At 40.3% G+C, this 25,929-nt stretch overlaps 2 protein-coding genes and 1 pseudogene across 10 annotated transcripts in view; all 3 read right to left on the minus strand.

Annotated features, from left to right (window-relative positions):
• Positions 1-10,733, minus strand: part of trdn (triadin) — a 29,496-nt gene extending 18,763 nt beyond the window's left edge. For 2 of the 9 annotated variants that reach the window (XM_072441128.1, XM_072441100.1), the window contains exons 1-3: positions 10,288-10,721; positions 7,522-7,572; positions 1,404-1,596 (exon numbers count right to left, since the gene is read on the minus strand). In XM_072441128.1, coding sequence (XP_072297229.1) covers positions 1,404-1,596; positions 7,522-7,524 — 196 coding nt within the window. In that variant the 5' untranslated portion in view covers positions 7,525-7,572; positions 10,288-10,721. Of the gene's footprint in view, positions 1-1,403; positions 1,597-7,521; positions 7,573-9,156; positions 9,190-10,287 lie in introns of all 9 variants that reach the window. The other 7 variants (XM_072441136.1, XM_072441119.1, XM_072441109.1 and 4 more) reach the window with 6 other exon arrangements.
• Positions 1-25,929, minus strand: part of LOC140356210 (A-kinase anchor protein 7-like) — a 186,429-nt gene that overhangs the window by 100,001 nt on the left and 60,499 nt on the right. The gene's annotated exons all lie outside the window — the stretch shown is intronic.
• Positions 23,207-25,833, minus strand: LOC140363550 (centriole and centriolar satellite protein ofd1-like; annotated as a pseudogene).

The following is a 25,929-nucleotide window of genomic DNA, read 5'->3' on the forward strand; positions in this document are numbered from 1 at the left end:
CTTCTACAGCAGTTTGAGCTGTTAGGTCTCTAAATTGTCCCGCTCGGCCTGTCTTCCCCACAGGCGTCTCCATCGATTCACCGCTGAGCCTTCTGCGACTCTACTTTGATAGATTCTGAGCCGTACACAAATGTACAGCAACCAACAAGAGCTGAGGATTTGAAGAGTGTTTTGACCTAACAATCTTAAATGTCTGTTTTTCTTCATTCTACACGTCAACTTTGAAGGTTAAATGTTCACTAATTACGATCATGGGACGAGATATCAAGATTCAGGCATGTCCAGGGATGTCAAGATTATTAGGTTAATCCATAATTGTGATTATAGGTTACGTATAAAGGAAAATTGGAAAGACAAAAAAAAAATCATAATTGTGACATTTTTGGTAGAAAATGACGTTGTTTTTTAAATTCAATTTGTAGAAAAGTGGCAATTTCCAAACGGTCTTTTTCGGTTCAATTAAAATAAATGTGATGAATTTAGAAGGAAAATTGAGTCCTTTCTGCTCACTCTTTCCTCAAAAAAGTACATTTAGTGATTTTTTAGCTTTCTATTTATGTCTTAACTGATCATTCAAAGTTTGATTTCATAAAGCAGGTCACATATGGAGGGGCGGTGACGTGTTAAGGAAAGAAAATGTTGAAATTTATTGTTGTTTTGGTCACGATGTTAATCCTGAATTATACTTACCCCTAGGACTCTTAATCTGGGTTTTTGAATCGAGAGGTCCACAGCCAATACTAAACGCCACAGATCAAATCTATATAGTTTATGTTCATGAAATCATTACTTAAAGCCATGTTTATTTTGTTTTTGAAAAGACTAAATTAAATAGAAGTGTTCAGAGATCGATCGAAACGAGGAACACAATTTCAAACATTGTAAACATCGCCCAGTCCTACAATTCAATAATAAAGAGTAGACTGAGAGCACCAACCGAATGTGAATATGCAGGTGCGCACAAGTTTCTACAAAGTATTACGTAATATATTTTAATAAGTCTGAAGGGAGATGATTTTAAAAGTTTTGGGCCGGATTCAGTCGGCAAGACGATCGTAATCACTGACCACTGAAGCACCAAGGACCACACTGAACCGTTTAACTTTTATTTTCTGCGAGGCTCACATTGTCTGCATACTGAAAATGATTTGAAAATGATGACCTTCACAAGATACTGTCACTTGTAAAAAATATGCGCTGTAAATGTTGAATGTGAAATGGTGTTTAAATATGAATGATGGATGGACGTCTCGGTGAAAAGAGTGGAAAACTGGTAATGCATAAGTAAAGAGTCGACGATGTTATAATCACGATACAATGGAAACATCGGTTATGCAATTGTTGAGTGGTAGGAATGTGAAATGAATCGTAAAGCGAGGCCGCCCAGAGTGTACTGTTCCCACCTGCCAGCGTGGTGTAGTCGAGGAGGTCGAACAGGACGATGGCGACCCCGGACCACGTGATGACGAGGGCGATGACGAGGAGCCAGGCCATGGGGGAGCTGAAGGTGAGGACCAGCTCGTCTAGGAAGGTCCTCGGAGAGCCTCGGGGGGCGGGCTCCGAGTCTTTGGTCTGGCTGCCCATTGGTGCGCTAACCTGGAAGTGAAAACGCACACGTTCAAAGAGGACGAGAGCGCTCGGACGGTTTTTGGCATCATCATCATCCCGCTCGATATCAGAACTATGTATCTGGGCCTCAAAACTCCTGGCATGGACAAAATGAATGGATAACTTTGGTGCATACTCCTGGTGGCATGCAGGGAAAAAATACAAATGTCTCTGATTGATGTCTCTGGAACTGCACTGGCTTTAATGCACTTTAATGACAACCACGTTTATCAAACAGAGGGGGAAATAATAAATACATAAAAAACTCAATAGTCCATAAGTACAATATGAAATCCAAAGGGTAGATTCAAAGTGATCAACAGATAAGAACAAACTAAAAATATGTTTTGTGATTTTGGTAAATGAGCTGTGGACTCCCTGTACAAAACGATTGGGTGTTGATATGCACAGAGGATGACGAATTTGCCCATTGTGTCTCTCAGTAAGTCACTTTTCACACACAGACACTTCACACGTCACACATTCTGCAAACCTCAGTTACAGCTTGTGCCTGGTTGTGACACGATACACGGCAATGGAAAAATTACAGTAGAAGCCATGGGCAAAACACTGATTTCTGGATGTATTTGGACTGGGAGCATAACATACAACCAATCAAGGCTGAAATGACACGTACAACTTCACTTGTGAGCTAATCAAATTATCTTTAAATGTCCTTTTTCAGCGCAAGCACCTTGTAACCATTTTCCAGGCGTGTGCCCTTTTGATTGGTGACATAATGATATAGATCCCTGTGTGCGCTGTTATTGCTGAACCTGCAAGATTTGTGCAGCCACAGAACTCCTGACCTCACCTTTTTAAAAAAACCCATGAGGTGAAAAAACAGGCATTAAAACCTATCAGTTAAGTTCACATTACCATCAAGAGTGATCGCGTGGGAGCATGGTCTTTTAATTGCAAAGGCTGACGCAAAAACAGCCCGCTAAGATGCTATCGACAGCCCGTTTAATTCACCATACTGGATTGTATTAAGAGAGCCTCCCACTATGCGACGCATGCGATTCAAATCTGAACTTGACAGAGAGTAATTGCCAAAACAGCATGAAAGTGGCACATCTTTGAGCTCGTATATGGCTTGAAAAATGACTGCACGCATGTAAGCTACTGTTCTGATTAATACACACAGTGCTTTATGCACTCGGTGAATAATTTAGGGCGGTCTGTGTGTGGAAAAAACAAGACGGAGAGGAGATGAGCAAACCCAGATTACCCCAGGTGATGAGAAGATTAAATTCCTTCAAAGTTTGAAAAATCCATTCAACAAGACAAATGACTTCTCTAAAGAAATTCCTCATAGTTGTATGGCGGCGGCGGATGGAAGCAGTAATGTCATTATAGCCGGTGTTGGGTTGTTTGTGTTCATTATGCATGATGAGTCTGCAAAAGAAGATTTATTTCCGCTTGTACATCTCCAAAGTGATAGCCACAACATGGTGATAGACAGCCCTGTTATTTATGAGCACCAGTGGGAAACGCCCCACACTAACTCCACAATGCTCAGTACAATGCACTCCTAACAAGATGTGATTTAGACCGACACGTTAGAATCAACAAATTATATATTACCACGAATAAATGCAGCTGAGATGATGCTTTTATCTGTCCGCTTGAGGAAATTGGTTTGCTGCAGTTGCACAAGATTTTGCCCATTTGCACATCAGCACAGCACATGAACAAAATATTGACATGATTCAAACTGTTGTATACAACTTTTTTGGTCACAATTAGTAAATTTCCACTTCAGAAACTGTAAAAGCAGAAAGAAGACCCACACATGCTGTCTAATTATAATGAATAAACATTTTATCTTTGGAAACCTGTAAGAAAGAGCCGTGTGAGTCACTAATGCCCTCTTTCCATTAGTCCCGACGCAGCTCGGCTCTTGGCTTGTGTCAGCCCTGATTGCATTTCCATTACAACTGGTGCTCAGTGGTGCTGTGTAAAACTGGGCGTGGAAACAGCGCAAAAGAATATCTGCTCGAGATAAAATGACGTATGACATACCGTATTTTCTGGACTATTAGTCGCACCTTTTTTCATAGTTTGGCTGGCGACTTATACTCCAGAGTGACTTATACTCCAGAGCGACTTATACTCCGGAGCGACTTATATTCCAGAGTGACTCATACTCCGGAGCGACTCATACTCCCCCGGAGCGACTTATACTCCAGAACGACTTATACTCCGGAGCGACTTATACTCCGGAGTGACTTATACTCCGGAGCGACTTATACTCCGGAGCGACTCATACTCCGGAGCGACTCATACTCCGGAGCGACTTATACTCCGGAGCGACTTATACTCCGGAGCGACTCATACTCCGGAGCGACTTATACTCCGGAGCGACTTATACTCCGGAGCGACTCATACTCCGGAGCGACTCATACTCCGGAGCGACTTATACTCCGGAGCGACTTATACTCCGGAGCGACTCATACTCCGGAGCGACTTATACTCCGGAGCGACTCATACTCCGGAGCGACTTATACTCCGGAGCGACTTATATGTGATATTATACATTATTTTCAAACTGGCGTTATTTTCACAACTAATTTTTGTTAAAACAACATATTTTCTGGTTAGTAAAGATGTTATAGTGTTACATAAAACATATAATATATACTTATATAAAATAAATAATGTATACAATAAGGGAACATCCTTTAATTAAAAGGGAAGAAAATCTAGTTCAGACCTCTTTTCTAAGAATCCCCCATGAGAATCTGTGGGGTCCCGACCCTCAGATTGGGAATGTCTTAAGGATGTATTCATACAGTGAGCGGGGCCGACTCTGCACAGATCTGACTTGTAACAAATGTTCCCTATAGATGTATAGCCTTTTTATTGCTAAAACTACGAGTCCCACAGTCCTTTGCGGCAGCTCCCCCACGCTGCTCAGCACTGCTGTGTGTGTCTGGATCGTCGTGCCGAGGGCTGAGGCGTGCCTAGTCTGCCGACACGCATTTTACAGACTTGAGCAGAGGTCTGAGCGGGGAAAGAGACGCGTGGATTTGGGAAACACGTGGAATAAAGAAAGGAGACGTTTTTGTCGATGTTAGAGCTGGGCTAAAAGCAGAGCTAATGTGGAGCTAACAACAAGAAAACAAACTTCTGTGATGACAGCTCAGTGAGGAAAACATCCAAACCAGTGCAAACCTGGACAGATCAGGAGCCACAGGTAAAAACACAAGTTAGAGTGTGATAAAGTATGAACATGACAGAGTGAAGCTGCAGTGAGCTCTGACTGTGTCCACACTAATGTGACTGTGACCACAAACACATGTTTTACTACGATCAGCTAAAACTATAAAAATAATAATCTCATATAGAGTTTTTGCATCAATATCAACATGTCTGTGATGTCTGTGAAATCATATCACCTTATCCTGCTGCTAATGCATGGAAATGGACTCAGTCAGGACCTGCTGCAGATGTGTGCAACAGTGTCCACATAGAACTATTACTGGTCTATACAAGGCTATTTATTTCTTATATTGTTTATGTTTTTATTCTTTATGTTATGTTCGGCCAACGACCCAGCTTGTGCGCCCCTGCTCTAATAAATGTGTCTGAGCAACCTGGCCTGGTGGTGTCTCCATGAGGAAGTTTATACTGAGGAACATTCTAGACAAGAAGAGGGCAGACGCTGCACCAGAAAAGTCATACAGTGCACCTTTAAAAGCAAAACATGATTTTTAATAATACAATGTCAAATGTATCTGCTTGAACATTTTTGAGCACAAATATCTTTTTTATGATTTATGTTGCACCTTTGCATCACTTTTTACCCCACATTTCTTGCTGAAATTGATTCTGTTGATAAAGTCCAGCTGCCTTGGCTGCAGGTGCACTTCACCTCAGTCACTTTGTTCTCTTCACTCTGATGCATCATTCAAACCAAGCATCCGTGCAGATAATTGGGTATGATTGGTCTGCGCCAAGGGACCAGACTGACATCCTCTGTATGTGACAAACAGAAAACCCACGTCTAATTAGCCAGCCTTAATCCCATGGCAACCGACTACAAAGTCTGATTTATTACTAACCAGGAAGACTTTATAGCTCTCAAACTAATCACTTCTCACACGCAGCAGCAGAGTCAGGCCTCACCAGCCTCTCCTCTTCTCTATCATCAGATATTTTTACAAACAAATGTATTTCGTTGAAATGGTTATGAGGCTGCACAATTTGGGACGCGTGTATTAGCAATTCTTCCGACTTCCGAAGTATTGCAATTAGATTTTCCAAAAGAGAATGGACCAAAAGACTTAATTTGACCTATGAGATGGTAAAATAATAAAATAATCACATGTATTTCATAATTGATTAATCTTGCAGCACTAATTGCCAACATTAACAAACTTTATTCTCAAAAAAGTCTAATTTATTTTGTCCGTTGTTCAGTGGCGGTTGAAGTACTCAATTGTGCTACTTAAGTAAAAGTACACATACACTAGTATAAAAGTAAAAGTATCACATACAAATATTCTAAAATAAATATTTGTCACTGATTTAGAGAACTGTCTAAACGTCTAAAAATAAAAATGGCTATTTTCTGTCTTCAGAAGTGACTGAATTGTCAAGGTAATTTGTATATAAATATTTAGTTCTCTTAAACCCGGAACATGAATTAAAACATTTGGGCTGGGCATCATAAACATCCATCCATTTTCTACCACTTGTTCCCTTTCGGGGTCGTGGGTGACTGGAGCCTATCCCAGTGACTTTGGGCCTTAGGCGGGGTACATCCTGAGTTTTTTTTTTTTTTTTTAGTTTTTCCTGGCCGAGAAGGAGAGTCTAAGGACAGAGGACCCTGGGACATCGTCCCTCGCCACCACAGACATTGTCTGACTTCATCGCCACCACAGACATTGTCTGACTTCATCGCCACCACAGACATTGTCTGACTTCATCGCCACCACAGACATTGTTGATTCATTTCTCCCTGTGGCCCTCAGAGGCAACTGTTGTTGTGATTTTGGGCCTTACAAAAATAAATTGATTTGATTTGATTTGATCCTGGACAGTGGCCAACTGGTCGCAGGGTTAACACAGAGACATAGACATTACAGACATTCACTCTCACATTCATTCACTAGGGCCAATTTAGAGTCACCAATCTTACCTAACACATGCATGTCTTTGGACGGTGGGAGGAGCCAGAGAACCCGGAGAGAACCCACAGTAACACGGGGAGAACATGCAGACTCCACACCTCCTTCTTGTGAGGCAAGAGCGCTAACCGCCTTTGCCACCGTGCATCATAAACATGCTGAAGTAAAAGTATTTTTACATTTAGTCCAGTTCAAAAATGTAGTAGAGTAGAAAGTACAGATACCTGCTCTCACATGTAGTAAAGCAAAAAGGACCTACTGTAGTAAAGCAAAAAGTATCTACTGTAAAAATACTATAGTACATAAATAGTACAGATACCTAAGCATTTTACTTTACAGTACTTTTACTTTTTCACACTTTCCCGCTGAAGTTTCTTCTGGGTCAAATAGATATTACTCTCTGTGGCAGGACAATAGTTCACATCAGGTCATTGCGGTCAGCGGGAGCTGAGCCCTTCGGCCTCTAAATGCCATCGTACTTTTAATAGTTGTTTAGAGCTGTCAGAAATGCAGATATTTCTACACTAGAGATAAATAACGAACGGCATTGACGTGTTTGCGCTCAGTAGTAGGTCTTAGGCTGACCTTTCTGTTGTAGCATTCAGATAACAAACTACAAAATCAATTTAACATAATTCTACCCACTCGCTGCTCTATTGTGTGTTTGTATTGGCTCGCATGCCGACTCACCATCGATTTGGTGGAGCTGACGTGAGTATCATTGAACTGAATTGTGGTGTGTGGGGGGTAAAAGAAAGAGCGTGATTTAAAACTTTACCATTGATCTACTGAAGGTCTGGAAACAAGTGAGCTGGGCCGACGTATTGATCTGGAGAAGGTAAAACAGTCAGGATTTTACAACGACAGAGTTCAAATGTCCTCGGGCGCATGAGTGTGAAGTGCTTCTGTGGAAAACCGCTCTCTTCACTGTTTTGGTCGGCAGGCCAAGTTTTGACTGAATTTTTAATTCAGTTTTTGACTGTTTTTGTCAAAAAATAATAACAGTTAAAGTTAAGATTTAGTCCAGTTTTAGTCAACGAAAATGCCATTATTCAGTCGAGTGTAATGCTTTAGTCAATTTTTTTAAAATTTGAACTATAATAACTTGTATTGCATTGTTTTATTTGGCATATCATACAGATGTGCTCCTTGGACTTTGATCTGGTGTTCTGGGACTGACATTTGAAAAGTGGAGAGTTTGGACTAAAAAATAGTCATGGTTTTAGTTAACCAAAATGTATGTCATTTAAGTCAAGTTACTTTTTAATTATTAGTTGTTTTTTGTTTGAGTCAACAAAAGCTATGACAAAATGAACTGATGGTATTCAAGCCAAATTCTGAAAATGTTTGAAAATGTGTAATCATGATGAACAGCACAATCCAGTGGCAGATGGTCAGTGTGGTCAGGGACAGTGGCCTCTAGTGATATTGGCCAACATGGACAAAGGAGAATGTTTGTTTTTTCTCTATCTTTGTAAAAGACATTACAATAGATAACAATCATTTAATGAATGTTATTAGCTATAATTTAGCAATTATGGGAACTGTTTTGGAACTTGTCTCAGGTCCCGAAAACCTCACTAGATCACAGAAGAAGCACTGCAGCAGCCAGAAAGTCTATAATCCAAAACAACTCAAATCCTTTAGGTTCCAACTTTTACGCAGTACACATTTATTCATTGGCCATGACCGATATATCAGTTGGTCGATATTACTAGTCGATACCACCTGGGCATGCAATCCATCGCTTTAAAGCTTAGACTAGCTTATCTAGAATACAAACATTTCATCCAATTTACTAACGGATTGATGCCCCAATATGTAGTACAGCTCCATGTCTCTCTGCAGTAGTTTGTTTGTGTCTGAGATGCCTTAATCCAGATGAATGCAGCTTCAGACGCTCCTGTTCGTGTCGCTCTGAACATTCATGACTCTCATTGAGGCAGCGCTGCATTTAAATACTCAGCTACAAACTCAAGAATAAAAGTGAACTTCAGCACAGATCACACCAGTGACAACATAGGACTTAATGTTTGATCAAAGTGTCAGTGGAGAACAGAGAAGATTGTGGGCAGCTAACGTTAGCACGCGCTGCTACAACAACATGCTTGATTTGATTCACAACAGACAATCATCTGAAGTCAGGATGAAATGAATCTTATTTGTGAAGAGTTGTGATCTGAGGAGGCCTGTCTGAGCGGTGAGTGTGTCCATTTTCATGCTGTATTTCTTTACTTCACTTTAGTTAGCGCTTAGCATGATGTGTTCTTTCATTGGCTGCTGTCAAGCGATTACGGCTGTATCCGTGTTTACTGGACTGACACTAACATGTAAATGAGTTATGAAAAGAGGTGTTAATGGTGGGAATTTACCCATATTAATTACCACGACGTGAAAGCATTAATTAACTCACCTCAGGCTCGTAAGTCACTTCAATAGTTTACGTCTGTCAAAAAGAATGTTCAAGCTGTAAAATTCACTGTTAAGACAATAACAGTAAATGTCAACTTAATAAACCGTATTTAAAATTACACTTTGTATAATCAGCTGTCTATAGACTATTTATTTGCCATTACTAAATATATCAACAGTTATATCAGTTATTGGCACCTCCAACTCATATTGCCCCCAAAATCCATATCAGCCGTGCTTATTAGTGCTTATTAGTTTCTCCAAATGCTTCACATGACACATACAGGATTGTGTTATTTATATTATTTGATTAACATCTGTAACAACTGCAGTGTAACTTTGTTGAATTTGCTTTTGGCACGTTAGTTAGAATCCGGTTTGCATACACATTATGTTTGTGTTGTTTTTGAAAACCTTGTGACCTGCCCACCTGTCGATAGATTCAAGCGCTGAACTTCACACTGCACAAAAGGACACCAACTGCGCATGCCTCCTCCTCCACCACCTCTGCGCTCAAGGAACGAACAGAATTAGAACGATGTGGGCTGCAGGCTGCTAACTGCACCGGAGGGCAAATGAAAGGCGACGACAGCGCGGGGAATATTGTGTGAGTCATTAAACACCAGCTTTTTGCAGGGAAATGACAAGTTTCTTACAATTCGGCTGAACGTCTTGTGCAGAGTTTGATCAGGATTATGAGAAGTGTTTAGGCAGGTTTTTTGAATATGAGGAGGATCTGATGTTTATTTGAAATCGTGAGTCACAATTGTTACTAGAAGCCAACAAAGACAGAGCTCTCATATCAAATTACAGAAACGTTGTGTGATAGCAAACATGATTTAGTATTTCTAGGAGTAGGAAAGGGCAATGAACGCAAAGTTTTGATGTAGTTTTTTTTACTTCTTCGGTTATGGAAAGTGTCTTGTTGAAGGGTTGAAGTTACATTAAAGGTAAAAACACAAACAAAACGTGCTTTTTCAGTTCCACTTTCACAACACAACACCCCTTAAATCACAGGAGGTCACTGTTTGCTCTAAAGTCATCAAAACATTCCCAAACGCCTAATATTACAATCAAAACGATACAGTGAAAATCAGAGATGAGCTTTTTAAAATACAAAACGTGACTGTACCTTGGTCGCTGAGTTTGCTCCGAAGCTTTCACAACCTTCAGAACCTTCAGTCCTTTCTTTTCTCTCCAAAAAGCTTTGTTACCGTAGAAACCTGTGTTTAATTTCGACACTTTCATGTGCAAAGTGATTGGACGGAAGAAAACGTTGAGTGAAGAAAAACTCAAATCCGTGCCGTGCTATAGTTCGCACCAAGTCTAAAAACACTCTTCACAGGAGAAAAGTACACCGCTAAGCCACGACACTTTACTTTTTAACGACCTTTCAACTTGGATTGAGTAAATAAAGAATCCTAAACACTAAATACTACTTTGTTGCTGGAGGTTAAATCCCAAAGGCAGCCAGACGGACAGTAAGAGACACACGGTAGAGCAGCCAAAAGGGGCCTGACCTGATCCCGAACACCCTGCCCCCAACGAGGCTCAGTTAAAACTGAAGAGGCAAGGCGAGCTGAGGGGATGGCTTAAATTAAGAAAGGTTGTGCGAGCGGGACAGAGGTGAGGCGAGTGAGAAGGGGGGGAAAGGACGGACAGAGTGTCTCCGGCGCATCACAGCAAATTAATCATGCCGTAAAGATGGACGAAGGGGTCTGGGGCACTTGACGTATGTCCAATGTTTGCTCCCCCGAGAGCCTATTATGGTTAACAGTTGTCAGCCGCTGCGCCCTTTGTACCACTTCACTACATTTATGTAAGCTTCAATATCCGTCCAACACAACCACCAGGAGATTAAAACTGTCCCGCGAGCCCAGCCTTGCCTTGCCATCACCGTAAAAAGTAAATAATTGAATTGTCGCCTCTCTCCCAAGTGGGTTTTTTAGTGTTTAGTCACTAGTTCTTTTCAAAGAGCCACTTTCAAACCAGGGAATCGTGTGTAAGCTGTAAGGAAGGAGTAACCTGACCCCCAGCCGGGCCCTGGGAGCCTGCTGCCGTGGCTATAATTAGAGATAGACACAGCAGCTGGTGTTAACGCAGGGCCGGTCTGCTTTATGTAGGGCAGGCCGACGCACCACTTACACACATGCCAATGCAAAAGTCCAGGAAAACTCCCTGGACCTGGTGCCAGTTTAAATACTTCAACATCCAATCAATACTTGATTGTACAGATGACCTTATGCAAATGAAACACAAAGTCAGGCGTTATTTATGCAAAGGTAATCTTGAGCTAATTATCCAATGATTCGCAAGAGTAACCTTCAGGAGAGATAGTAGTAGTATTTTTTCAACTGTTATTTAAATGATGGTGACTGTTTTGTGACATAATCTATGGCGGTCCTCAACCACCAGGCCGGGGACCGGTACCAGTCCGTAAGGCCTTTGCTACAAAAACAGTAAATAATGTATCAGTGACGCATATTCTCCGACGTAACTTTGGCCTGTCACTCATGACACTAATGAGCTTGTCTGTGGATATATCATGAAAAGCCTTATGGGAAATTGCCAATGAAATCCATTAAAGGTGCCATAACATGCTTTTTTTCACGTTTCGTAGTCTATCCTAAGTGTATAATTGATAATAATAAGGGTTGTGCAACACCCTTAACATAATAGTTAAGAAATATCACCCAGACCTTGGACCCCCTCACCAACCCGGAAATGCAAACGGCTTGGTTTGATATTCGCCCCCACCCTTGTGAAGAGCGATCTGGCTCCCCCGCCCAACCCGTGACGTAGTCTCAGAGCGCGTGTGTGCCCCGCCCACCTGTGACGTAGTCTCAGAGCGCATGTCCCCCCCGCCCACCCGTGACGTAGTCTCAGAGAGCGCGCGTGTGCCCTGCCCACCTGTGACGTAGTCTCAGAGCTGTCAGGATGGTGACACGTGCTTGCCCTTATGACACGGTCTTGCACCCACCGCCCGTCAGTTTGGAGATTCGAGGAAAGGAGATAGTCTGTACTATAGTTAAAAACTGCGGGAATCAATCAAAATAACACTCTGGACATATATGAAGCACAAATAGCAATGTAAGAAGGTTAAAAGCTCTGAAAAGTCGATTTCGCATGTTATGGGACCTTTAAATATAATGGCAAGTATATTATATCTCTGCTCTTGTCCTAAGATAAGATAAGATAATCCTTTAATATCCACACAAGGAGAAATTCCGTTGATACAACGCAGTAGAAACAGGAGGAAAGAACAGATTATAGGAAGTTTCAAAAAACACACTCTTAATAGAACTCTTATGAACAAAACAAAAAACTCTTATTAACAAAACTCCTCTCCTATCTTAATAGGGAATGGAGGGGGGAATAAAATAAAATAGATAATAAAAATAAAAAAATAAAGATAAAAATCAGATAATAATAATAAAATAATGATAATAGAATAACTAGGTAATACTATTAGCAGCTAAGTAAACCGTATAAAAAACAAAATAGAACACTCTTATTTACAGGTATTGCACATGGTTGATTCAGTATTGCACATGCATATGATGGTATTGCACATGGTTACATCAGTATTGCACATGTTCAGGACTAACAGTGTTCATTGTAAGGTCTGACAGCAGCAGGAAGGAAAGACCTGTGAAACGTCTCCTTCACACAGCGAGGGTGGATCAGTCTCTCACTGAAGCTGCTCTCCAGAGCGGACAGAGTGTCCTGCAGGGGACAGGGTGTCCTGCAGGGGACAGAGTGTCCTGCAGGGGACAGAGTGTCCTGCAGGGGGTGAGACTGCGTGATAACATAACTGATGCGTGCATTATACATGATAAGTCATCGCGGATGCGTCGCATCAAACACGCTGCTCAAAAGTAGACCCACAAGCCAGCGAAAGTGAGTAAAAAACAAAAGTCTTTGGAGAGCATTTTTGCAAAGGGCAAAAGGCCAAGTGAGGAGCAGACGAGGAGCAGACGACCTCCAAGAAAAAGAAAGCTAAATTTTATAGACAATACCAGGAGTCCTACTTAAAATACGGGTTTGTTGCTACAGGTGACTCACGCACCGAGTCTGCTCTGCATAATATGTGGGGAAAAGCTAGCTAACAAGGCAATGAAACCTTCAAAACTGCGGCGGCGAGTGGATCGATTGATATAAACATGTTCCAAACATTAGTGGGGATTTTGGAGGACACGTCACCTGGGCCAGCATTCTCCAGCTGCTAGGCGATCACCTGTTTTGAGTTTGAGCGTTACTTCCCATGCGCAAAAGATCCGTGAACTGCGCATGAATGGATCCGCAACCCATTTGTGATTAAACCGGGCGAATCGAGCATGTGCAACAAGAAGATTAGCTGTTGGAGATTGTAAATGACGGCGATTTTAAACATACGTTTGATGCAACAACTCTGATATTCTGGATGAAAATCAAGCCAGAATATCCCGACATCGCCACAAGAGCACTAAAAACCTTACTACCATTTGCGACATCATTCTGTGTGCTTTTCTGCCATGACGGCAACAAGACAAAACTACAGAGCAGACTGCGGGTGTCATTGTCTCCCATCACTCCTAGATGGGACCACCTCATTGTACAGAAACAAGCGCAGGGCCCCCTCTGATTCAGCGTGTGCTGAGTTCTTATTTCTATGCACTTATTTTTGCCATATTTATCTGGCCGGTCCGTGAAAATAAAACATTATTCCAGTCCGTGGTGCAAAAAAGGTTGGGGACCCCTGATCTATGGCCCATTCTTATGTAAACAAATGCATTTAAAAGAATTTAACAAATCCATACAAATCTAAGCATCACAACTAAATAACCCGTGAGTTGCTGTACAGTGCAGATTAGATTTTATTCTGATTTAGAGAGTTTTAGGTATGTGTTCTTTTATTGATTGTTTCATTGGATGTTTTATTTGCATTTTATCAGGATATCATCAGTTTCTTTGCTTTATTTGTGTTTTGTATTTCACAGGGTACCAACAAAAGGTCTCATTTGGTTTTCCCTGTATAAATAGATGATAATAAAAAAAAACTGTACTATACTTTCCACTAAGGACTAAGGTGTAGCAACATTAGCATTTTGGCAAGGCCAGTTTGTGCCTCAGAGGTCTAAAGAAAGTGCTTGAGGTTATTTGTTAAGAGAAAAGGTCAAATCCCAATGAAGAATGTGGGTGGAAGACAAAACTTTTATGTCTGGAAATGTCTCTGAAATACTAAGGTTCTGAAAAATACCTTTTTGTTTGTCCAAAGTAATGTTACATATAATCAACATTCAACTGCAAAAATGATGCAGTTTGATGTATCATCCACCTGTAATAATCACGTGCAATACCATGACATAATGTGAATCATCTTAGTGCAATTCTTTATTTATTCTGTCCATTTGCTGCACTGTACACAAGTATGGTCATAGCCACTCTTTGCACATAGGTTGTGTTTTAATTTAATTTTTTTTTACGTTACCTCCACAGTTTAACATGATTTATCTTGTTTTTGTTTTTATTACTTGTTGCCCTTATTGCTTGCTGTGTTTTTACCCTCCTGCTGTTCTCGACAACCCAGAAATGTCGCCATTGTGGTAAAAATTATTTTGTCCTCTTATCTTAAAGCAGAACTAAGTAACTTTGATGATAGTGTTCCCCCTGCAGCTCTCTTGTAAAAACACATGGTCAGAAAACAAACACAAAAGCTTTTATTTCCCCTGTGTTGTCTTTCTTTCTTTGTCAAACAAGGACAGTATAATCACATACAAAAAAAATAACTTTGCAGAATTAAACAAAAAGAGCCAGGGTTTCTCAGGAGAGTTGTCTTTGTGCAGATGTTTCAAGGCTAGTTTTCCGCCCAGAGACAGCAGGGGGAGACGACGGACACTTCAAAACACCCCGAAAATACATAATTTAACCATCACAGCGACTTACAAAGACATTTAATACGATAAAAAAAGAGACTACGTTCTTCAGTGTGTCCATCCAAATCAAGAAACTGGCTGTTGCGTCTCGCTTTTGTGTGAAAATGCGTAACTGACCGCCATGTGTTTTGGAGCCACACAACAGGCAACATAACCACCACCGGCACCAGCAGAGAAGATGGCCACATGAAGCCTGCCACAGCACCAACCCACAGAGCTTCCTGCACAACACCTCAGTAACCTTGCCATAGCCGTATTTACATGGTAATAAATGTTTATGTTTAGCCTCGTTTGGTTGGTTTGGCTTTTAGTTATTTATCTGTCATTTCATTTATTTCTGTCAGATCACAGCACGCCGCGCGCTCGCAGCTCACACCCATGAGAAATGCTGTGATGAAATCAGCCATCCAAAGTAATTCTGATGAAACTAAATGCAATGAACAAGAACAGCGCTCGTGTCTCTCTGTATCGGGGGGAGACGCAGCGCTGTTGCCCGGGAAATAAAAATGATCTGAAATAGGTCTCCTTTCACTTGATATTAAACATAATTGACTGCTGCAGACAGCCCATTTGGAAGGGGAAAAAGTGAAGGACGAGTACAAGGAGAGATTCGCTTGTTTGCTGGCGGTGCTGGCCTTAGCTCAGAGCATCTGTGAGAAGTGGTGACTCCGGAGACAGCGCCTTGGCCGATGAAGAAACACAGCACGCACCTGTGGCTGTTGGACCGTTCTGTTGTTGTTCGGTGACTACGACCAGAGCGACTCGCCACGGCCCGCTGCCCGACCGTCTCACATAACACTAACTAACGTTATTTTCTGTTACCAGCGCAAGGGACTCTTAAGACATTATACTTCTCGCACGTAGTCTTACTGTATGGTTTTCAAACCGTTCATTTTATTCAATTTGTGTCGCCTTGCAGGGCTTTGCCAAATTCTTGATTTAATGAGCAACTGACAAGACGTATCGCTCAGTAGCACTCGAGTAAAAGTATCACATCTATATGTTTAAAATGTTACTTTTAGAACATTTGTTTGTGCAGATTTTTGATAACTATTGATTCTTCATAAAGAATTGTCAATAATAAAACATAAAAAAAACTGATTTAATGTTTTTTATATGCATGTTTATTTATTTATTTATTTATAGGAGACTTCCTATAAGTGATCTGTTCTTCTGTATCTACCTCTGTATCTACCTGCGTTGCACCAATGAAATTTCCCCATGTGGGACAATAAAGGAATATCTTATCTTATCTTATGTTACTGTTTTCTGAAAGCCAATACTTGAGCTCAAAACCTTTGAGCTGGAAAGTACCTTTTACCTTTCAGTTCAGAGAAATAAAATGTGTAGTGTAGAAAGTATATACTGTAAAAATGGCTTAATTGAAGTACAGATCTAGGTCTAAATAAATGTACTTAGGTAAAGTACTTTTACTTTTGTACTTTGTTACTTTCCACCAGTGGCAATAAGAGGCAGGAATTGCATCTTCATAGTTGAACTAGTGCTATGTTCACACAATTATTTTCATCTTGTATTCATCCATAAATTCATGAAAAACATCTTAGAACATATTATTCAGAGATCAACAAGCACCTTTAAAAATCATGAAAGCTCTCCTCTGGGTAAGTACGTCCTCTATTAATACTGAGTGTCAGCGAACCTTACTAAATTATTACCATATTTTTCATGGTCGCAAAGATGCATTTAGGGCCATTTAAATTTCAAATCAGTCACAACAAAAACAGGTCCCTCTTTTGTTTCTGTTTTTACTTTGAAACAGATTTTCCCAGATGTGTTTTGTGCATCGTGCAGTATTGTGTACATAGGCTGCTCTTTGCTACAACTAGGCAATTAGCCCGCGGTAACCTTAAGACAAGAGCATGTTTGTGCTGGACAGTATAAGATATCCATTAGAAGAAAGGGGCTTCTGAGGTCAGAGCCGACTGCAGTGGGTTATATCACCTGCAGACTCCACAAGATCAGGACGGAATCAACCAAAAGCCTGTTTAGAGCAAGCAATGCTGTTTATCTTTGTACTGGATATAGTGCAAGTAAAAGCATTGTCTCACATGTACAGTCTTAGTCTATTCACTTCAGTAATGCGTTTATTGGGCTGTCACTAACGATTATTTCGGTAGTCAACTAGTCAGCAATTGTTTGGTTTTTTTCAATTTATCAGCTAGTATTTCTATTGTAAATTAAGACTTTGAAATAGACTTTTGACCTAATAAAGATTGAAATATACTGACTGAAGGCTTCTGATGGATATGATTGTTTTTTGTTAGTCAATTAATCCTTGCAGCCCTAGATTTAAGATATAGTTGGAGTTTATGTTGTAGCACGTGCCGTCTTGATTATACTTGAGAGTAAGCAGTGTGAAATGGAGGAAAAGAGTGGGAAGAGGTATTCACAAATCTATTTCACAATGTTGTATAGAATCTATTTGAACCAGGACAAGAAAATGCTGCTTGAAAAGTTTGTAGTGCAACTCAAAAACCCACTCGACACGATGTAAAAGCAATCATTTGGAGCGGAGTTTGGTGGATACATCTCCTGGCAGTTTAAAGAAAGCGTAATCAAATGTTTTATGCATTATGGGTACGTAGCAAAGTGGATACAGGCTAGTTATGGACAATCCCAAGTCAAATATACTTTAACTACAACTCCACCTTGGGACTTTCACTCAGAAATATCCACTTCAAACTACTGATTACCAATAAATTACCCATTATAGTCTCACAAATCGATACAGAGACAGTAAAATACCAAGGTAAGTATTGCAAAAAGGGACTTGACTTTAAAATATGTAATAAAACATCATTAAAGGGCAAGTACAATTTAAATAGTCACAACTTTGTCCTTTTCTACAATACAAATCTGTGCCCTTGGTATTTTACAACTGTCATTGTTTTTATCATTATTAATAGTTTGAGTAAGGTACCTTTGTGGCCCCAGGTGCATTTTGGACGCACAGTTCTGCAGGTTTTTAATGCAAAGATGTAAATATAATACCTCGATTATCACAGACCCATGGTGATATAGAAAACCCATTACATCTTTTCACTGTACAACCCTCTTTACAGTTTGAGCATTAACATACAGATAGAAAGATATATCTTAAACCATAGATCCATTTACCTTTGCTGGGCCCGTGTGCGGCCGCAGGCATTTACCAGGAGAACGCTGTGATTAAAACAGAAGATCTCAGCAGTCTCTGGTGCATTCTGTGCAGCATCACACCTTCTGCGCCACTTTCCATTTCAGACACACACAAAGTTCTGTCTTTAAAATTGACGTCCTCCAACCTACATTTACCCTTTGTTTACCACCTCACTACTCCAGCTCTATTTCGTTGCTCTTCTGCGTGTTCTTACTGATCACGCTTTTGCCACCTCGCGGTGCCGCCATCCATCTTGGTTTTGGTGTCTCCATGCACACACCCGACCGAGCGTCTTATTAAATTAGTAATAATGTTGCCATGCACGCTCCAGTGAGGCTGCTGTTATTGACTTCATTATGCAAATGTAAACCAGCCTAAGGATACTACTGATGGAATAACACTTAAGACACACAGTTTAGAGGAGGGCAATGCCAGCCTGGAAATATCGGCCGCCGTTTAAACCAATGGAGATGAAATGTGTGTTATGAATAAATATAATCAAATAAACAGCTGAGGTAATGTTTTAACCAGAAAAATGGAAATGTACGTGTTATTTTTGGTCCCTAACAAATCAGTTTAAAACGGAATATTGGTAATGGTAAATACCATATTTTCCGGACTATAAGTCGCACCAGCCAAAAAATGCATAATAGAGAAGAAAAAAACATATATAAGTTGCACTGGAGTATGGAATGTGGTTGCAAGTGTGAAAATAACAAATCATTTCACATATAAGTTGCTCCGGAGTAGAAGTATACAAGTATAAGTATAAGTATAATTCGCACCCCGGCCAAAAGTATGAAAAAAGGTCAAGGTAAAAAACAGTAATTGGTTTTACAAATGTGCGGGTTTCATAGTTTTGGGGAGATTTTCGCAGACGTTTCACACAAACACTGCCTAAGAAAATATTGGCTTTCCGAGTACCACCAGATCCAAAAAAGCTCTACTGTGGTCTAAAATAGAAATTAATGTATCTAAAGTATAGTTGTAAATAAAGACCAGTCCAACAGTGGCGAAAAAATGAATAAATATTAGTCAAATATTTACAGATGGCCCTATCAACAGTTTGAGAAACAGGCTGTTGTTACGTGCGCATCCAAAATCTGTAAATTATTATAGAGTTTTGGAGTTTATTACAATGATATGTTAACAGCAAACTCATCTGATTTGTTTATGATCATGATCCTTTGAGGTTTGCACGTCATCTAAATAATCAGGTCCAGAAAGCAGATCATAATCAGATGTTGGTGTGTCCGTTAGTGGGTCTGGTCACCGTTTTTCCTCTCTGTGAGTTCAGATGGCCGTGATTGACAGGTGGATCGGTCAATCCTGCCCGTCAATGCGGATATCATCAGATCTCAGAAGCTAAACAAATCGGGGCCTTGGATGTGAGACCGATGGAACACGAGGTGCCACAGAGGTCTATTATCAGTGACATCACATTCTCTTTGTACTGAGTGGCAAAAAGATATTAATTAAACACCTTTTTTCTCTCATTTAGAGGCGAGAATGCAATGCACACTATTTTTAGGTTGCAACTCATTTCAGGTGAACATTTGTGCCTTGGTGTTGTGGAATTGAATGGATCCCCGCTCTGATAAACCGTTGAATGTCTCTTGCCGCTCTCTTCCCTCCTTTTCACGCTTAAGTGTGAAGCTTAAGATGATATAAAAGATGATGTGACAGTTTGTTCAGAGACTTTTGTTTTGTTTCATGAAGCAAATACAGCCTGTTTATTATTCGTAATCTAATTTTCAACTGCGACATACTCAGGAGGTGGGGAGATTTTGTTGGCCAATAAATCCTGCCTCTTGCATTTTTAAATGGATCATAAAAATGCTGTAAAAATATACTCATGGAAAACTCATATTGTTTCTTTCCAACAGATTTTTCTTTTTACCTTGACAAGCAATGGTTCACACTCAATGGTGTTGTACCTGCCAATATTAGACATAGAAATAAGAAGCTAATGCTGGAGAAGTTGTGGATGTCAATTGGTCATTATTCAGAAATACTGGACTGAGATTCATGAGGCATTGCATTGTTTTCAATACATTTCATTTGACGGATATAAAACGCCAACCATAGAAGCAATAGATGGATACCTGGGGAATGTACTTTTAATTGCAGTAAAAAAAAAAAAGCAGTAACAAGGAAATGGATGACAGGAACAGAGCTGTAAAGGACTGGATTGAAAAAACTTTGGACATTTACAAAATAGAAGGATTAACTTTTGCCTGAACCTGAAAATGGGCAAATTTGCTGGACATTGGGACAAAAGGCGATATAAACTTTAGACTTTCTTTTCACAACTTTTTCCTTTCTCACTCTCTGTCTTGTTTTGTTCTGTTTTTATTCTCTGTTAAATTCAACAAAATAAAATCCCCTGCTACTATTTGACTCTTGGTCCAGGGAGTTGTTCAGACCAAGCAGAACAAGCACCAGTGTAGCCTCCACGTTTTAAGGTCTACATTGGATTTTGGAGCCAAGTTTCAACATCAATACTCCGATCTGTTTCTGTTTTTTTTTTCTTCAGATTTTTGGTTTTCATCTTCTTCACGGGACACGGTTCGGATCGGCCAAAGCGTGCTACGCCTTGTTACGAGTTCACAGACCTGGAAGAGCTGCCGCAGATCAGACGGGGCATGTACGTAGACACCAGCCCGATCGCACTGCTGGCAGGGACGGCCGACAGATGGAGACGCCGCGGAGAGCAAGAGGCATGGAGAAATTAAAGTCACAGTGTCGAGAATTACAATTAATGATCAGGGACTAATGTCATTCTCTATACGGGTAATGAAGGACACATCAACATGTAAACAGGCTGATTTGTCACGCGCCGCTGCCCAGTACACCGAACTCAGGGCTATTTCAGGAACGCCACAGCGGTAGATGTGAGCGAAGGTTGATCAGCATGAGGTGTGTTTGTGGCTACTGTGTTTCAATCACTGTCCTTGAGACGGGAAAGATGGCCCCAGATCACTGACGCTTTGCAGCCGACTTGCAGGAAATATTATTCAAGTGAAAAAACATCTCACATGAAAGATATGCACGTATTTCAAAGGTGCAACGTGTAAGCTTTTTAGTGGGGAGTCAACTCTCACTATGGACACGTTATTGCATTACCTGTAATGTTCCAAGAGATAGCATTAAATCTTTATTGTATTTATTTGATTACAGATGTTTTTACAATGAAAATACTTGAAAAAAACTATGAAGGTGTAAAATGTAACCTTGATGAAGAATTATTGCTACTCTGGTGTTTATTAACCACTTTTCAATCTAGTTCAAACATATTGTGGTGTAAAAAGTACAGATACTGCAGCTGCATTGTAAAACGTATTAAAATATAGGCTTAGAAATACCCAAATAATTACTTGAAGTGCATATGACAGGTTAGACAAGTATTCAATTCACTAAAACATAATAACCATGCTTATATATAAGATTTGACTAAACGTTTAGCCTATTTTTCCCCAGTGACTTGCTGGTTGGACATGAGCAGCTGATATGACATATGCTGCGTTCCAGTCGTCCTCGTTCCAGCGTCAAGTCTGAAAAAACTATGAGCAAATAGACAACAGTGTATGGAATGTAATGGCTCAAATCAAACAATAAAAGCAAAGAAGATTGGATCCAATAAAGTTCACTTATCGGGCAGTGTTACAGTGTCTTACATGTCAACATTTTTGCTGTGTAGACGTTAGCAAATAAAATATAAAGAGAAAATAACTCATATGATCAATATTTTAACTGTCAGATGTAAAACTTTGTCCAAACGCAGAAGGCTAACTTGGAAAAATGTAGGGTTCTGAAATGTTGCCCTAATTTCCAAGTAGGAATTCTGAGAAGTGACAGACTTTATTTGAATTTACAAGTTGTAACTCTCCTTTCGTAAAATCCCACCTGACACAGCTATAGGTAGAACTGTTACCCAGCAACCATACTCTAAACAACAACCAATATAAATGTATAAATACATATGCATATGAATTACACAAATGTTATGATTTAATAAATAATATCAGACGACATCTTTATTTTGTTAAATGATTGTTTAAACTTGCAAAAACAGTGTCCAAAGTGTGTAAAATCTCTACGTTTTTTGTTTTAGTTTTGGATTGAATGTTGCTTATTAATGACATAGACAAGGATTCTGTTTTAGAACTCAGCTCTACTTTCTGTAGCTTTTAAAATGCAATTTGACTGCTGTAAGTCCATGATAAATATTTACAACTGGTACTAAACAACCAAGATGAGAACCTTTCATATGTGCTGTACATGAAATATTTTGTAGATACTTTATTTGTTGTTTTTGTGTTTTAAATTGCTAATTTGGCTATTTGCTACAATGAAAAATTATGGGATTTTTTTTTAAATCCTTGATCGCTGTGAGGTCATGAGATGCTGATTATTGACTATTTGACAAGAATCTGTGGTCAACACACTATTTTTACCCAAATTGTAAAAACTTACAATATGACTAAATGGTTACAAGATGTTGTTCACTAACCCCAAACAACCTCTGATATTAACTGATACTTTAAATTATTCTTTCAGTTTGACAAGATGAATCCAGTCTTTTAATAGGCTGGGATCATTCAGTTTCTAGTCCATATAAAATGTTTTATATGGACTAAAAACGATTCCAGATTGTGTACCACTTTTCGCTGCAGTCTGAGGAGCCGCATCCTAATTAACATGTAGCTTGTTACTGTGTTAGCTGTGCATTAAATGCAACTTTACTGCCCCATTATAGAGACAATCTTGTTTGGATTACTCATTCTCAGCTTTTTGCACAAAGCTTGTTTTTTATTTAGAATGCAAATGTTCTAATATTGCATTCAAAGCCTTTATGATAATGGGTCTCATTTTTTTCTTATTATGATTTTGGTTGGTGAGATTATCCATGTGGAAAATAATCACTTTTTCATCCGTCAATTTGCAGTTTGTAAAGACAATTTGACAAATAATAGTTAAAAATTACAGGAAGCGCAGGAGTTATTTTTTGCATGTTCTTTCTTTCTTGCTTCCAGCGCCATCTTCATATACTTTTCCAGAAGATTCTCTTTCCAATCACCCTTTGCTTCTTACTCCTCTTGTCTCACTGTTTTCAGTATCAGTTACCTTCTCTATTGGTGTTGCTTGGTATTCCACTTGCAAGAGATGCTCTTTCTCCAGTCGCTCCAATTCCCGAAGTTCCATTTCTCTCGCATCGTCTTGGTCTCTCATTCATTGTTCTTGCCCTTACTTTCTTTTTTGCTCCCATTTTTAGTTCTTGCTCCACCACAGAAGATTTGCATGAAGATATTAAATACTCACGGCTTTGCGTGGCTGGTAGGTCTTGCTGGTCCTTTGGACTCTGTAGGCAGGGGACAGTGGAGCCTTCTGGGACGCCAGTGTCCAGGAGACGCTCTGGAATGTGGCTATGCTCTGGCATTGGCACTGTGGGATCCTCCAGGCTAATCTTCTCTGATTGAGAAGAGGACTCTAAACTGGAGAAAGCAGGCTTCAGCTTTGGTGTGCTGGTAGTGTCTCGTGCTGTACTCCTGAGCTGAAGGCTGTGAGATGAACAGAGTTCAGAGAGGAAGTCATCAGCTTTATGATGGGAGGGCAGAAAGTTCACTGCTAGAGCTGTCAGTGGGGCTGTTTCTGTTGCTCTTTGATGTAGATTTCTTGTGGGTGATTCTTGAAGAAGAGATGTACGTCTGGTCTTGAGGCTTTCATCGTTAATGTTTGAGATTTTGGACACTACAGCCCTCTGTTGGTAATTCCTGTAAGCTTCCTCAAGCGTCTCAGCTTCTCGCTGCAACTCTAACATACGGGCTTTGGCTTCAGCAACAAGGTCCATGTCCAGTGAGCTCCCCCAGGAGTGTTCATGTAAGGATCCATCTGCTGTAGACAAATCATCAGGCGTCTCGGCCTTCAGAACATTTCTGTCCACATAGCTGTCAGGAGGACCCAGGTCGTCAAGGCAGAATTCCCGAATGGAGTGGCAAGGAAGAGAAGGCTTGGGATTACGCAGCACTTCATTTTCGAGAGCGTGCTGCGTTTGCTGCAGTTGCATCTTAATGTCCTCCCTGTGGTTGTTCATCCACTTGGCCTTCTCCTCACACTCAATCAGCTGTCCCCTGAGCTGAGCACTGTGCTCCACCTCTCTTTGGAGCTGATTCTGCAGCACCTGTTTCTGTTTGTCAGAGTCTTCCTCAGCCTGTCTTTGAGCACTTTGCATCCTCTGCATAGCTGCACGCAGTTGGCTTTTCTCCTCCAGCGTCTCCTCCAGCTGTTTGTCCTTTAGTCGCAGCTGGCTCTGTAACTCCTTTCTCTCAGATTTAAGGCTTGCGTAGTCACTCATGGCTTCAAGCTTCTTTTTAACCAACTCATTTTGTTCATTCAGTATAGACTGCTGTTGCTGTGCCATGTGTAGATCAATCTTCAGACGTTTTATCTGTGAACATACTCGGACGTGCTCTTCCAGTTTGGCATTCAGCTCATCTGACTCCTTTGAAATACGAGACGTTTCCATTTTATTACGCATCTCATTTTCTTTAAATGTTTCTGTCCTCTTGACAAATTCTTCCCTGAGTTCAAGCTGATACCTAGAAAGTTCATTTTGAAGTCTTTGGTCAAGTGTGTCCTCCAAGGTCTTTACAGCCTCTTCCCTCCTCCTCAGCAACTCCACTGTTGTCTTCAACTTTTCCTCGTGGATCTGACACATTTTTTCAAAGGCCTCCATTTTGCTCCTCAGCTCACTCTCCTTGTTCTGCACTACTTCAATCTCCTTACGCACTGCTTGTCTTTTCATGTAGACATTTTTTTCTTCACTCTCTTGCTTTTTTTTAAACCGGGCTTTGTATCTTTTTTCTTGTTCCATGAGCTGTTTAGTTTTAATTTCATACTTCTCCTGCAATTCATATTTTACTTTAAGAAACTCCATGTTATATTTGGCTTTTTCTTCCATCTGCATTTCAGCAAGTTCAATGTCTTTGAGGTGCTGCAACTTTTTTTTCATTTCAGCTTGTAATTGCTCATCAATTTCTTTCAAGTTCGACTGTAGACTGAAAAACCTATCCCCTCTGCCACATTGGTTGTCCTTATCAATCATTTGTGATTCCCCATAGTTTGACATGGTTGTTTGCGTGCCCACATCAGTGCCTTGTTCATGGATGGAATGGTGGCTTAATTGCATCAAGAGACTCATTAGGACACTTTTATCACAATTTTCTTGAGCACACAGGGCTTTGTACAAAGATGACTCTGGAGCAATTTCTACAAACCGGAGGATATCCTGTTTTGAAAGGATCTCGTCTTGGCTCAGACCACATTCTGAATTAAATACAGACTGGCTGTACTCATATCCTGAGTTATGAAGATAATCAGCCACTATGTTGTTACAAGCTGAGACCAAACCAGAATCACACTTCACAACTGCAGGGAAGTTGCCTTGTGTCAAAGGTGTGTGCTTTAGTTCCTGGATCAGCTGTTTCCTCAGTTGTGTTTTAAGTGTATCAAGCAGGCCTTTGTTTTTAAATGTTTGATAAAGTCTCTTCCTCATTTCATCAGGAGACAACTCTTCTTCTCTAGATGCAGCCATGACTGTCGCCTCTAAGTTACAATTTGTCCTATTTCTTCCTCTTCTTCTTCCTCTTTGGTTGTTGTTGTTGTTGTTGTTTTATGGCGGTTGGCATCCGAGTGTTGC

Source organism: Eucyclogobius newberryi, unplaced genomic scaffold (assembly GCF_026437365.1).
Source record: "Eucyclogobius newberryi isolate DKJ021-1_F unplaced genomic scaffold, fEucNew1.0.hap1 SCAF_1, whole genome shotgun sequence".
NCBI classification, from domain to species: domain Eukaryota; kingdom Metazoa; phylum Chordata; class Actinopteri; order Gobiiformes; family Gobiidae; genus Eucyclogobius; species Eucyclogobius newberryi.